The sequence below is a fragment of the Gallus gallus genome, chromosome 2, assembly GCF_016699485.2.
Source record: "Gallus gallus isolate bGalGal1 chromosome 2, bGalGal1.mat.broiler.GRCg7b, whole genome shotgun sequence".
Lineage (NCBI taxonomy): Eukaryota > Metazoa > Chordata > Aves > Galliformes > Phasianidae > Gallus > Gallus gallus.
The window spans coordinates 41,906,110-41,922,017 of NC_052533.1; the positions used below are offsets into that span (position 1 = coordinate 41,906,110).

The following is a 15,908-nucleotide window of genomic DNA, read 5'->3' on the forward strand; positions in this document are numbered from 1 at the left end:
TCTGCAGCCCTGTTCCAATCCCACTGAGCATGCCAAATACGGTTTGACCATTTACCAACTAAGAGAGTGATGGAAAGATCTGCTGCATATGCTTCCCTGTAACACCTGAGGTACTGAACGTCCTTCCAGCATCTCAGATGTACCCATCACAAACACTTTCCTCTGGCTTCGTAAGAATCCCACACTCTAACTACTCCATCTTTTACTTTCACATCTCTCAGTCTTCCCTCAGTCTTCCTCATGCTTTCAGTGTTTCTTTTGCCCTTGGACTCCTGTTCTTTGCTGACAACTGCCACAAAGGACACAAAAAATACATAAAAATACCATTCATTTCTGCATCTACCTTGTGCATCCCCTACTATACAAATGTACACATACAAGCATTGTGTTTGTATCAATGATGTTCCACAACAACAGTGCTGATTTTGTGAAGTCATAAATCACAATCACCGTAATCAATATAAATTTAGGCACTCATAGGACTATTTTTTAATCTTTTCCATGCATTCATGGAATGCACTGTATCGTGAGGAGACCATGCATTTTATTATTTTTTTTTCTATCAGCATAGCATGTCCTATGGTATGTAATGAGTGAAAAATGACAGCATCATTTCTGAAAGGTTATGCAAATGTAGTGTTGTAAGAAGAAAGACTTGCAGAGAGAAGGAACAGTTCCGTTAGACACCTTGGTATGATTAACAAAAATGGTATTTTTGTGTCTGGTGTCCTCCCACCAGGTCCAAGAGGCTAAACAGATAGTGGGGACAGTGCTCCTCATTACATGTGCAAGCATTTTTTCAATTTTAGAGTTTAGAATTAACCTTAAGCCTGGTTAGAAGAATAGAAAAAATGTTTCAGACATGATTTATTATAAATTGTCCAAAAGATTTTTTCTACATAGAGCTCTGAGTGCTCAACTATCAGTCTTTCTAGTAGCACTGTCATTACTACGGCGTATGTCTTCCTGTGGCCATCCCATTTTTCATATATGTTAACTGAGTTCATTAATAAGGGTTTCATTTACAGAGGGTCTCCAACCAGAAAAGCAAGGAAAGAGTAGATAAAATGGTGTCAGGACTGAAATACTGAATATACTTGAGTATATGTTCACCAGTTAAATGGTGCTGGGTTCAAATTATCCAGCTGATTGGCAGAAACAGTTCTGTTATTTTTCCAACGTACTGTAAGAACAGTAGAGCATAATCTGCTGATTACAGTGGATTATCAGTTCTCTGCATCCTTAATGTGATTGTGTTAATCACAAAACAGCCATGTGATCATCTTGCTAGCCAGAGGGTAGAGCAGAATAGCAATTTTCAATTGAAAAAGGCAGACAAAGTCTTGTTTTCTATTAGTAAAACAATTCAGAAAGTAGGAACTGCTTCTTACCTTTAGCCTGCGATCCTGGTCTCCGCTGCACAGAGAATTTACAGACACTTTAAAGGTCTTCCAGGCTGGATTTAAGTTATTCATCACAACCTGAGTGTGAAAAGAAACAAAGAGAACCCTTAACATTTGCACATTTCTGAACAGAATGCTAACAGCCACAATTTTCAAAACAGTATGTTCACCATAAAGAGAAGCAAGCAGAGAACAGCTGGAGGTTTGCAGAACAACATAAACAGCATATCTGCCCTGAAGCAGCCTGCAGTTTCCAACACATCTGCTCCGGAAAGCCCCAGAAAGGAGCACAACTGGGAAACGGGCCTCTCACACTACAGAGAGTGCCCCAGCACTGCTATACCAAGTAAGGGTGCAACTCACAGATGAAAGGATACATCCCTGAACTGGAAGGTATGGAAGAGATGCAGCCCTGGGCAATCAGGATGGGCAGTATCCACTTAAGAACACATCATCTTCCTTGGTAGAAGACTTTATGAAATCCATAATAAGCAGGCTCATAACCCCAAACACCTGCCACAGCTCTTTTTAAGACAGTGCCAGTCACTGTCTTGGAAGCAGTAAAAGACTGAGGCACAAGAAACAAATATAAAGGACTCAGGTTACAAACCCCCATAACATAGCAAGCTAGGAGAGGTGGAGTGGATGAAACATACTATCAATAGGAAATTCTCATAGGGTCTGTAGCATGCTTTGGGCTAAATATAATCTTGGTAAGTACTGATTTATAAACAGAGTATCTGTCAGTTCAATTAAACTTGAATCTTTGGCTTCAGTCCTATCTTCTCTTACTCTCACGTGAGTAAGTCAATGCCGATTAGTCAATAATTACACATGAGATGGAAGTGTTTTTAAACATGGGTGCTTGTAGCATTTGTTTGTTTATTTATTTGACAACAGAAGCAAAAACTACACTTCCTGATAGCCTATCTACGTCCTTGGAAAGTAAACATAACCCTGTTTCTTACCTCAGTCCTGTGAACAAGTTGTTGGGTTGCATCATCATTCATCCGGAAAATCTCCAGAAAAGGATCAGATTTGCTGAAAAAATCCTAAAATAAAAAACAGGACAAGTTGCTCTTGAGAATTCTTTTTCTTTCAGACTTTCAGGCATACTGCACCTGTGCTTTCCTGACTGCTAATGAAAAAGCAGCAACAGTGTGATTTTAGTGAAATCTCCCGGTGTCCCTCAGCAATATTTCACTCCTGTGCTTGTTCCACAAGGAATTCCATGGCACTGCTGTTCTCATTTTGGCTATTCAATCACGGCATGCACAAGGGTAAAATCACACTTCACAGTTTTTTTGCCTTCTTACACCCATTCCAGATTGCTAAGCTTTAGCTCCTTCATTGACCTGTCATGCTTCTTTCTATTTCCAAACCTGTTTGGTCTCTTGACTTACCATGCAGTATCCTGTGTAGCATACTCTGTAGTGGCACTCAATATAATGCTACTTTCCCACCCTTTCTAAATAGAAGTTAATGGGGCAGGACATCATGCTGCTGCCAGTTAACACAAGTATTGGCAAGATGGATTAGAGAAGGTTAGAAAAGTTAAGTCCTCTTCAAAATGTAAAAACTCAAACCATATAAAGAGGACAACCAGAGCAAGGAAATATAAACATATTATTCGCATCTCTATCAAGTGAATCTGTGATAGGCATTTGGGTTCACATTTTCATTGCGCCACAGTACCACTCTGTTTGGTTCTGCAATCACCTAGTAAGTCAAAACATCCATATACAATCCTAAATTAAGTTGTCCTCTATAGTATCCCCTCAGTATGGCCATAGTCTCTTATGTTTTAACAGTATCTTTTTTTTTTTTTGCACAAGTTGGCTGGGTTGAAGAAGGGTCACTGGGCATTTGATCTCCACAGCTGGAGCAGAAAGCTAGCTAATTCATATCATGAACTGTGCCGTGCCCCAAGAAGTGGGCCCAAATGGACTCCATTTTCTGCAGTTTTGACTCTCACCTTCATTTTCTCCTTCAAAAGAGCCACAAGATTAACTTTATGCATACAGATAGAATTCTCTACATGCCACATACCAAACAACACACCTCAGCATCAACCTGAGGAAGTGAGGAATTCTGGTTTTGTGGTGTTTCTACAGAAGCGTTAATGCAAAAATGCTTGTAATACGCATTGTTCTACCATTTTCTCCCCACAAAATGCCCTTCATACTTATTTTTGAATAAAACGTTAGTCAAAAGTCTGGGGTACAAGATTTTGGTCAAACTTGTTTTTGGAACATTGTTACTATTTCATAAGGGCAAAGCAAGGAGAGAAATTAGGGCTTTGAAAAGGGAAATCAGAATTGGAATGTCTGGAGAAGCGGATGAATCTCTAGGGATTGTGAAGACTTGGGAAAACTCATGCAACCTATTGTCTTTTCCATGCCCTCAAAATGAGACTTATCAATGCTGTGTTCATAGTATTGTTTTGTGAGTGGTCCATTTCTTTTTCTACAAGAGAAAAGGTAGTTGTGTGTTTAAAAACTATTGTAGTGTATGTATGCAGCCCTAAATAACAAAGCCATATGCTGGCCCATTTATTCCAATTGCATAGTTACAATATATTTGATGTAAGAGTGTGCAGAACCAGCACAATACCCTGCACAAATTCTGTGCTTCTAGAGTTTGACTTGAGGCCCTGATGTAGATTCAGAACGTGGGCTGAATTCAGCACTTGAAAATTTTTGTTTTTTAAAGAGCTTTGATGATCAAACTGTGACAGGTTACTACTGCACAGAAGAGAGTGAGGCAGCTGGTTTAATTCTATTGACACCAAAATACAGAATGCATAGGATTAAAGAAGACTGAGGTGCTTCTTATTCCTAAGCATATTGCTTAAGACGATTCTTCATGAAACACAAGTTTGATGAGAAAAGTTATCTAAAAGAAAACAACTCAAAATGATATATCCAAAGAACGAATCCTGCAGTGCAGAATCTTCAGAAAATTAAGGGATTTTGTGAGAAAACTCCAAATATGGTATCATTCTCAGCTGAATACCATGAAAACTGACACAGAAAACATCAGCATAAGAAAAGTAATTTTTAATACCTGCTTTTAATAAACAAGGCAATATCATCTAAAGGAAAAAAAAAAAAACACTATTGATAATGGCTTCTGTCACCCCTGCTCAATGCAAAAACAAAGCTTCCTTCCTTCTAGAATCAAGGTATAAACCAAAACTTCTTCAGTATCAAAGATGCCTGCTAACAACTCAAAACTGGTAGGATGAATTATTATTACTTTTTTAAATTTAGCTATAGCATAGTTAGCATTTTCAATAAAATTTGGTAGTTATGCTAAATCTAACAGCTTTGCTTTATCTCACACGAGCATCTTCTTTAAGAAAAACAGCAGCAATGAAAGTTGTTTTGGTATTTTAATAATGCTTTCATGATTAATATCATGCATTTGCTGGCGGTACAATGCACACTGTCGTTTCAGTACATGCAGCAGTTACACAATAATAACATCAATATGTGGCTTGAACATTAAAAACGTACCTACTTCTTTTTCTGAGCGCTTATTTTGATGCATGATGTTTTGGTATGCTCATTTTCAGAGCAAAACGCTTTTTAAAGCTCAGGTTTACAGGTTAAGATCCCCCAGAAAAGGACTGAAATATCCAGAAGACACTAATCAGTTTTGAAAATGCATCAGTATCAAGACACAGCTTTTAAGAATTTCTTTGGTGCTTCAGTACCAAGGAAATACATAAGCAGTGGTAGCAGCTTTCACTTTGCAGACATCTGCTGGAGTATCTCAGGCCACGATAACCGCCTCTTTTAGAAGAGGAAAAGCAGTCTGACTGCCTCACTGTTCATAATTTATTACAGCTATCATAAACATGTAGCTGCTTGTTATGGTAATTGTGACACAGCTATTAATGCAATAGAACCTTTTCAAAAGTTATTGTTCCTCTATGAAGTGTTCTCGGTGGATCTCTTGAAACAAAGACGTGCCACCTGAGTTGACTGGGCATGAAAATACAGTTATACCTTCCAAACAAGTACTGCAATAAAACTATAACCTCTATCTCTGCGAAGTCAGTTAACTAAAGGAAGCTTTCTTACTGTGGCTTTTTATAATCGTGTATTGAATATTTCAGCCACGTCCTCAGGAAAAACTGAGTAGGCTTTATCTGTTTTATGGTGCCTGTAAAACTCTTGCAGTTTTACATGGAGAGAGTAAAAAACAAACAAATGTATACTGCCTGTGAAATCACACCAGCAAATTTTGTTTAATCTGCCAAAAATGTGTTGGTAACACTTTTTTCCCTCATTTGTTTAAGGATCACAATCTGGATTGTCTTTCTAGGAGTTTTCCTTTAAAGAGTTGAAGAAAAATATTCTTGTCCCTTCAAGAAACCACTAATGGTACCGATGGGAAGAAATTGTTTATCCTTAAAGCACATTCAGAACTTTCTCTCACCCTTTCCTTTACTCCTCAGTTGCGAACAAAAGGATTCAAATTGTCTTCTGCTAACCCCACAGCCACCAGGAAACCCTGGGGTGGCAGAGGTGACCCTGTGCAGCACTGTGAGCTCCCTACCCAGCTCTTCACTCTCCTGAGCAGGGACAGGCATGCAATACCTTGCTTAGGATTTCACCAGATGGGCTCTTGTCTATTCTCTGATGTCTTTCTTGGACATTTATGTGACTTGGGAGTACACAAGCTTTTTCACCAATTTAAATAATTTCAAAGTGTGCAACTTAAAAGAATTTCAAATCTTAGAGACAGTGATTACTAACAATTTTTTGCATCTACTGACCCCTAACTTCATTCAGGGCCGTACCCAAAGTCATAGCCTCTTCTTATAAATGAAGACAGCTAAATTTCGGCCAGGTTTAGAGACATGTCTAGCTGGAGCAAATGGAAAGATTTATTTCAACTGTAAGTGGATTTCAGCCATTTTCATCAGATGAAGATAGGAATTTTGATTCAAATAATAGATGAAGAGTTATGCAGATGATACAGGATTGTTTTTTAGTAGATAAAGCCCACCTTAACTAAACACGTTAAAATGGCAAAAGTGATCATGCTCTTGCAGTATTTCTGAATGATCCTCCCTCACTTAACCTTGTAAGTATGTTAACCATACTCTGATGCCATTGCCCAAAAAACAGTGGACTAGTTTTGAAGCACACTCTAGCAGTGTTCTTTTAGTGGATATCAACAATAGCCTACAGAAATCATAATATTTACACTTGAATACATTTTACACCTGGGGAAAAGCAAGGAGCTAATGAGGTCTTATTGCATTGTACACATCTTTTCCTTTTTCAAGATGTGAGACTGTATGGAACAGTAAAAGCTCATGTACAGCCTTTGAAATCAGGTCTAAAGATGGCTATCTTTACACAAGGTCTTTAAATCTGTGCCTAAATAAATAATATGATTCAGAAATACTAAGAGTCCAGTAACTCTGAAGGAAGAGGTAATTCATCTTTCAGACGAGAAAAAAAATCAGAGTTCTGATAATTTATGATTGTTAATGATCCTGAGCAAAATGTTATTTACCTGTTGTAAATAAATTCCAGTACTATCAATCATTCTCTGCTTGCCTGAGTTTTCTTTGCTGTTACAAACTAAAATGCCATTCATCAGTTACAGAAAGATCTTGGAAATCTGATATATGTATCCAAAAGCACTCTGGTTGACTTCATCTTAAGCTACACATCACATTTTTACAACTACATGCTCAGAGCATCAGAATGGTAAAATTTTCTACAGGATTACCATATATTTCTAATTGGAAGTAGCTTCATACATAGGAGGGGACTATTAGGAAATAGTAGATACTGTGATCCAGTACAACAGTAATTGTCTGGTCTTCAATTATACATAAATCATCGAAAAGAGGGTTATGGTCTTTTGACACCTATTGATTAAAAAGATATTCTCTAGGTTACTTCAAATAACTGTGCCTTCTAGTACAGTTAAATAACAGAGACTGTGCAGTACAAGCACTCACCTGGATTTCCTGGGCTGTACTGCTTCAGGTGTGTATTGCTAAGCACTATCCCCTATTTTCAAAAAGATATTTCTTATAATGAAGAGTAGTATTTGTGTTAGTGGAGAGTTTTCTTACTAAAAAGGGTGAGCTATGTTTTTAACTTTATTTTAAAATGCTTGCTTCAACTGTATCATTTTTGACTACTTATAGAAAGCTCACTTCTCTAAGCACTTCTGATCTGTGGCATTTTAAGTAATTAAACTGTCTTGGTTATAGCATAATTAGATTGTCTTGGTTTTAATTAGATTCCCTTGAGGTTTTTTTTAATTACTTCACAACTTAAGGAAAGCTTCATTGTGAACACTGATCTGAAATCTCTGATGTGCTTAATAATATAAGGCAAAAAATATCTGTAAGTGAAAATCTCATCAAATTATATTTGCAGGCATTCTTACATCTTTCGGTAGGGTTAATAACATTCAGCTTACCTTGTCATCCAATTTCCGTGCACTGAATGAAAGTTCAACATAGTCGTCATTGCCAGACAATTCCTCAGCTATCACCTAAATGGAAAGCTACATTTGAGTTTTGCATGGCGTAATGAAAACGGAGAAAGACATAATTTCTCATTGTGAAGACTATAGACCCCATTACGAAACTAAAGTGCAGTACAAGTTAATATGTTTCCCTTTGCAATCAGGAAGGGTTAATAGCATTCAGTGAACCCCTTACTCAGTTGATGGGGGGCAACACATTAAGACTCCAAAACTGAATCATTTTTCATTAGATGACAATGTCTTATCAGTATCTGTCAATGGACAGACCTCCACATCCCTCAGTAATCCCTTTCCTCTGATAAAGTACTTTCTCTTAGGTGGGACAATGGAGAATTCCACTCAGTCTCACAATATCCAAGGGAAGAAAATAGCTATATATGAGTTGGATTATTTGGGTCTAAAGCAAGATAAATTGAAAAAGTAGTGAAGTCACTTGTCACAAATTGCAATGAAAGGCATATTTACAGTAGGAGAGTTCTCCTGGTGTAGTTTTACTGCAATAGCTATGTTTGCAAAATCATTTATTGTAGACTGAGTCAGAAGGGAGTAACACTAAAATAACATACTGTCGGTCTTTCTGATGACATAAGCTCTACTGATAATGATGCCCATCACTGTGCTATTCAATGTTGTTAAAAAGAATAAAATACTATAGCATCTCTCATGACTAGGACATTAAAACGCTTCAGTGGAGAGAAGACATTAACTAAAACTGGGATGTATCACTGAAAGATGTTATTTGAAACAAACCACATTATATTCTAATTGGTATTTCCTTGCCCTGCATATCACACTGCAAAACAAACAAACAACCAAAAAAACCCCACATTTCCTAAGTATTTCATGCCCACAGCCACATGTCTGGCATGTAGCCCCCGGGTATGCACACAATCGAGCAGGGACACCCCCAGTGGGACTGTGGCCTATGGGTAAGCCCATGGCAGAGCAGAGAAAATGAGTAAGCAAGAGGTAGCGGTGGGCAAAACACATAAGAAACAACGAGTGGCAAAACAGAAATCTCTGTGCTCTGATCCTTACCTCCTGCACCATACTTCCCCTCACCAAAGCAGCAGAGCTAACATGTGATGAAAACAAGGGGAGTAGAGACCATGAAAGGAACAGCAGATGCATCTGTACCAAAGTTGATTTCCAGGAAGTCGGAAGGAAAGGTGTTTTCCCTAAGAGTTTGTTCAATTGGTTTCTCAGCATCCCCAAGAAGTAATCAGAAAGTTATGTTAACTGGCAATGAATTAAATTAAGTAGAATTTCCTGAGTTGTGAGTATTTTGGCTGTGACAGCTCACAGTAATGAACTCTGACACTTCCTCACGCCAAATATTCACATGTAACCATTTAGAAACACAAATGTCTAACATTCAATATAAAGAAAATATTCTAAACTAATATATAGATTAGTTATCTAATAATAACTATTCAATTTCCACTTGATCTGCTCAGACAGCAAGCTCTTCTCACAGTAATCTTTGCCTGAGTTCAGTTTTCTCCCACTGAAGTAAAGGCAGCCTGCTCTTTAGAAACAGAGGCCAGAAGCCACAGTAGCTTGGACTGCTCGCTGTTCTGTTACCATTTCCACTCAGAGGGAAAGATAAAAACTGTTTGATCACGAGATCTCCCTTTTTCCATTTTGACCATCTGGCTCGTCTCTGTTGTGGGTACCATACCACCTCAGCTTACTTAGAGTAAGGCCTTCGGTTTTTCAGACCATTTCATTTTTATTATTTTATTTTCATTTTATTTATTATCTCCAATTCCAATTATATTGTATTATAGTGTGCTCTCCTGCATTCCAATATCTTATATGGTAAATTAGTTGATTTCTTCTCAGATCGTTGCCAACCTCCCTACCCTTTCCCCTTTTTCCTTTCCCAGGGTGTGGGTCTGTATCTCCCCCCACCCTGTTAGTCACTGCATCAGTCTGAACAAGCCCGTAAAATGCTGGCAATCAGAGACCACAAATTCTTGCCAGAAGATTCTACCAGCAAGTTTAGTGATTTAGTTGAACTAGAGACTAAACTCCTTTGTGTCCCTCATGGAACACAAGGGCGTCCAGAAGATCACAGGTATGGATAACATACAGTGTGTCCCAATAACCCCAGTGGGCAAAAACATCAATTTATTTGAGAGTAAAACTCGCTCCTACCTCTGTTCAGACAGGAACTGGGGAGATTCCTTTCCAATCCCAGAATAAGTGGAAGTGTTGCACTTGGGCTGGGGCAATCCCAGGTATTTATACGTGGGATTTATACATTAGGCTAGGGGAAGATCTTGAGAGCAGCCCTGCAGAGAAGGACCTGGGGGTCCTGATAGACGAGAAGCTGGACATGAGCCAGCAGTGTGTGCTTGCAGCCGGGAAGGCCAACTGTGTTCTGGGCTGCATTAAAAATGGGGTGGCCAGCAGGGAGAGGGAGGTGATTGTCCCCCTCTACTCAGCTCTTGTGAGGCCCCATCTGGAGTACTGCATCCAGGCCTGGGGCCCCCAGTACAGGAAGGATGTGGAGCTCTTGGAGTGGGTCCAGAAGAGGACCACTAAGATGATCAGAAGGCTGGAGCACCTTTCCTGCAAGGAAAGGTTGAGAGAACTGGGCTTGTTTAGCTTGGAGAAGAGAAGGCTCTGGGGAGATCTTACTGTGGCCTTCCAATACTTGAAGGGAGCATATAAACAAAGGGGGAATGACTATTTACATGGGTTGATAGTGACAGGACAAGGGGAAATGGTTTTAAACTAAGACAGGGGAGGTTTAGATTAGATAATAGGAAGAAGTTTTTCACAGAGTGTGATGACACACTGGAGCAGGTTGCCCAAGGAGGTTGTGGATGCCCCATCCCTGGAGGCATTCAAGGCCAGGCTGGATGTCGCTCTGGGCAGCCTGGTCTAGTGGTTGGTGACCCTGCCCACGGCAGATCGGGTTGGAACTAGGTGATCCTTGAGGTCCTTTTCAACACAGGCCATTCTATGAATAAAAATGAGTTTCATGCTACATATTTAAGAAAACCTCTTCCCAGTCAGAGGCCAAGGAAGACATGTAAGAAAGAAAATTCCCTGGACTCTCAGAAAGCACTGTTTTTCATATTCTGCTCTCCACTGTGGTTGAAGACAGAAAAAAAAAAATCCAAACAATCAAGCCAAAAGAAACCCATCTGACTAATTGTAAATGAAGGAAGAAAATCCTTCTCAGCTCCATGAGGCAACTGAGCAGAATATTTTGATATAATCTGTCTTACTGCAGAGCTGCAAATGTCACAAGCATGCTATGTTTAGTGCAGACAAGCTTGATCTCCCAAACAAGCTGGCAATGAGAAAGATGAAAGAGAGGTAATACGTTGATTTTCATTTTCAAGACACATGTGGGACTGCTATAACTGTCCGGTCTGTAATTGCATTACAACAGAGCTAAAATACCAAATATCATAAAACATCTGCATTTGGCGTTGGGTTGTGTGTGTCAGTGTGCTGTGATTTTTTTCAAGACACTGTAAAAAGCCCAAAGGCCTAGAAGCATCAGTTCTCTTCACCTTTCAAATTATAGCCATGGAAGAATTTTATATTTAATTTTATAAGGAATATTTGTGAAGTTGTTCATACTCAATATCATAAATGCAGTTTTATGTGAGTTAAAATGAATTTCTGAGGATTTGAGAGCTTTAGATAAGAGTTAAAAAGCAGTAAGACTTTCTCATTGTCACCAAAGTATCTTACAAGCAGTAGCAGTAGTAGTAAATGTTATGGGTTTTTTTTGTGCATATCATATATTATTTGTTGCCATTTCATTATAAGAAGCATTTGTCAGAAATAGTAGAAGTTATCTTTTAAGTAAACCATTTGATTTCTCAGTCAAGGGCTGTTCGGCTGCCTTAGCAAATGCTTTTAGGCAGAATTAGTCCTATTAGCTGCCTTTAAACAACATGAAAATAAAAGTGCATTTAAGACTGGCTTACTGTTATAGATGACTTCCCTGCTGTGTTCCCATGTTTGAGTAAGGACTTGGAGAGTTTCCTCTGGGAAACAATCTGCGCAAAAACAGAAGGGAAAAAATTAGAATCTACAATAAACATATGGGTAATGTTGGTTTCTGTTTCGTTTTGTATCAAGGTGTTGCCTTAATCCACAATTACAGTCCTGCATAGAAAGACCACCGCTGAGGAAAAAGTTTCTCCAGGAAGCCTGCAGTTAGGATGCAATGTGGTCAAGCTGAATGGGAAGAACACTACTTGATGAGTAGGACAGAACAGCAGAAACTGTGTGCCATACTTCCCAGAATTTGTTTCCATGATGGGGGCAACAACGGAGCAGCTGTAAACAATAAATCTATCAGACCTGCCAGCTTCCCTCCTCCCATTTATTTTTATAGGACATTATAAACCATTTCAAAGAGAACGCAATTATTTTATTTCAAAACATCAACAATTCCAAGCCCAGAAGCAGGCACCCTTCCCCATAGGTTTAGTTCCAAAAGTCATCTCCTCTTTTTATCACGTAGCAAATCTTCTCTGGAACTCAGTGCTGTAAATTAGCTCGTCCACTGACCAATTTACAAACGTACCTAAAAAAAGTGTTAGTATAGCAGCACAGACAAAATACATTGTTTCCTATGATAATAATCATTTGGAAGAGTTCGAAATACAGCCAGATGTAGAGGTAACTAAATAGACCTTAGAAATCACAATTAGTGTTATTTTTAATGCAACAACACTGGAACAGGATTCTGCCACATGCTGCACAGACACTGAGCAAAGGAGTTGTTTCTCCTCTAGGAAAGACCCCAAGGTTTGGAACACGGCTTTACACCTTTTCCACGTCCAACGTTATTTGGGCAGCTTAACCTGGATGGCTAATCTATAACACTTGGAGTAAAACGATCTACAGAGATCTTTGGCAAAAGATACATATTACATTCTTCGTAAGAATATTTCCCTCATCAAGGAAAAAGAACGGCTTGAGGCAATTTGTTGTAATCCTGGGCATTGCACACATTTCAGCAATAAGCCAGGTCAATAAGCAGCAGCCAGAATTGAAACAGGGCGTGTAACACAAAATCATGGGCAGCCAAAAAGGTGCTGTGAGTAGGAGCAAATAGGATATACATTTTGGACTAACATCCCCATGGGGAATCATCAATTTTCTGAATCGAACAGAAACATGAAAACAGCACCTCAGATTTCACTGATCTCCTGTCCTGATGCAGGCAGCAGGGCAGAAGCAAGTTTTAGAAGAGCTTTAAATGTGAGACAGGAGTGTTAGCATAGAGCTGGAGGGGATCCCTCCAGAATCACTGTGTCCAGCTCCCCAGTCCTAACGCTGTAGACCTGCTGTAGCTGTGTCAGCTGTACCTGACAGGTGTATCTCAGATATCTGGAGGCAGAGAAACACTCTTCTCCAGCAATTAATTGCAGTACTCATTATCCTCACTGTAAATATATTTTCCTAAGAGCTAACCTGTTTCTCTGTAATTAAAGCCCATTATTTCTGTCTAATGCACCATGAATGGTAAGAGCCTTCTCCCCTTTCTCATTAAGGCATTATTTCTGAAGGCTAATATTGTATCTCCACAGTCTTCCCTACACTGCAGAACCCAACTACGTCCTATTTTTCCTTTCTGACCACATTTTGTAGGTTTGGAACCACTGTCAGTGCTCTCTGCTGAGCCCTCACCAGCAGGTCCATGTCCTACTCTTAGAAAAACACTCAAGACTGAAGATTAAACTAGAGATCCCTCTTATGCAAGAGCTCCTCTTGTGTTGCAATCTCCTACCAATTAACACCATGGTACTTTCCCTGTCCATATTTATGACCATTTCAGAACTTCCATCACCAGATGTTTCTTAGCCTGCACTATTGCATCTGGTTATTACTTAAAGAAATAATTTGGCACTCATCCTTTTTGGACTGCCTTCCATAAGCCAACTGCTGTCATCACCTCACTCACTTCTCCAAATTAACTTGAAAATTTCCCCAAGTATTGGTCTTGTGGAAGCACGGGATGCAAACAAAATACAGAAGATGACCAGTAATGCCAGGATTCAGATGTCCTTCTTTCCTAGGATTTTGGAAAGATTTTTCACTGCAGTCCCTTATATCACCCATACTTCTCTTTTGTTGCCATCTAAGCTGGCACTTTTATGAAGCGTGAAGAGCAAGTTACACAACCTTGTTAGAGGTTTTCAAATGAAAGGTGATAGAGAAATATGATTATTTTCAGTACATTATTAAATTATGGGTTCTACATCTAACAATGAATTCTGGCAGTTGGGCAGCAGGACACACTCTATCTCTACGAGCTCTCTGCCTTCCCCAAGATGTATAGACAATAAGCTCTTCTACTGAAAGCTACGAGTATTGTGCACCACAAATCTCTTCAGACATGTTAAGTATGTACGCTCTCATCACAGAGAACTTGGAGGGGAACCCGTCCTTCCGCTACCTCCTAGAAAGACAGAAGGGCATTCCTCACGAACAACTTAAAAATCCTTTTTGCTACTTGGGAAATTGTCAAAGCTTTCAGGTGGCACAGGGCAGACAAAAACCTGAAACTTGGGAGCTTCCATGCAGGTGGCCGATAGGCAGCTCACAGTGCCAGAGAAGTTAATTTACTTTGACATTCCCATTATTAGATCACATTAATAACACTAGCTCTCTCAGCCATTAGCATCCTTGTGACACAGTGAGCACCCTGCATATGTAAATATGTGTATTTGTGGACAAACATTTACCAGTTGTTAATTAAGTGGCCAGTAAAATGAATCTTCCATCTGGCAATAATATACCAAGATCACTGCCTCAGACTGTAATTAGTGATTTGGGATCAGAAGGCAATCATTGTGATAACCGACAAGGAATCATTATTCGCTAGTGGGAAATCACCCTTCTCATTCAAGCAGTGTACAAAAAGGAGCTCTCACTAGACAAAAGAGACACTTCTCCAGGGTGGTGATGCACTGGAACAGGTTGCCCAAGGAGGTTGTGGATGCCCCATCCCCAAAAGAACCATGGAGACATTCAAGGCCAGGCTGGGTGTGGCTGTGGGCAGTCTTGTCTAGTGGCTGGAGACCTTGTCCATAGCAGGGGAGTTGGAACTAGATGATCTTTGAGTTTCTTTTCAACCCAGGCCATTCTATGACTCTATGAATTATATTTATTCTTTTGAGTCAGTGCAAATAACCTCCTGAACACCATAATAGGTGTTAGCTGACCTGATTGCCAGAAAATGAGTCCTAGACAGCAGTAACGTACCAGTCTAGAAAACAGCCATGTAAGTGCCAGGTTCAAGAGATGTTTGAATTTGCAAAACGGCTTGGGTAATTAACCACACCTTTCTTTCATCAGGTCTCTGATTCGACTCCTACTTCAAAAACTAGCAATTTAAAACTCTGCCTTCAGAACAAAAGGTATTTTGTATAAACTAATGTGAAGAAGTGCAGGATGTAAATGCCTCTCATTTTGTAAACAGGTATTAGAATCCAGTTCAGACCTAGTAGAAATCATTACATTTCCAGAATGCATATTTTATGAATGCTTTATTAAAGCGTGACCAATCAGTGAACAAACGGATGTAGAAACCTCAGAGATCTAAAAGGTGAAGCTAATAGAGACTTAAGAACTGAAGTTATGTTTATTTGTGGCTATAGCCACATATAAATTACAATACAGTTATGTTTTAAGAGCCACATATCCAATAGTATGAATCATACTCAATAAATTTGCAAGAGGAATAGGAACAGAATGTACAAGCTGCTGCTTTGCTTCAGGAAGAGGGGATACATATAGAAAGCAATTCTTATTTGCCTCTTATGAACACGCTCTCATCTAGATTTCTGGTCTCTATTGCCAAGGGATATCAGATCAGGGTAAGACGGGGGCAAGAAATTCCCTTGCAGATTATCTAAATTTGCCTTAGCACTTTCAAGTGCAAATAAGCCAAGGAAAGATCTGAACAGATGTTCCACATTTCTGTGATTAAAA

The 15,908-nt window shown here is 39.3% G+C and overlaps 1 protein-coding gene across 9 annotated transcripts in view; it reads right to left on the reverse strand.

Annotated features, from left to right (window-relative positions):
* CPNE4 (copine 4) overlaps positions 1 to 15,908 on the reverse strand; it is a 340,611-nt gene that overhangs the window by 87,270 nt on the left and 237,433 nt on the right. For all 9 annotated transcript variants that reach the window (XM_040696670.2, XM_040696668.1, XM_040696669.1 and 6 more), the window contains 4 exons: positions 11,888 to 11,959; positions 7,863 to 7,937; positions 2,372 to 2,455; positions 1,392 to 1,481 (listed from right to left, as the gene is read on the reverse strand). In XM_040696670.2, coding sequence (XP_040552604.1) covers positions 1,392 to 1,481; positions 2,372 to 2,455; positions 7,863 to 7,937; positions 11,888 to 11,959 — 321 coding nt within the window. The remainder of the gene's footprint in view (positions 1 to 1,391; positions 1,482 to 2,371; positions 2,456 to 7,862; positions 7,938 to 11,887; positions 11,960 to 15,908) is intronic.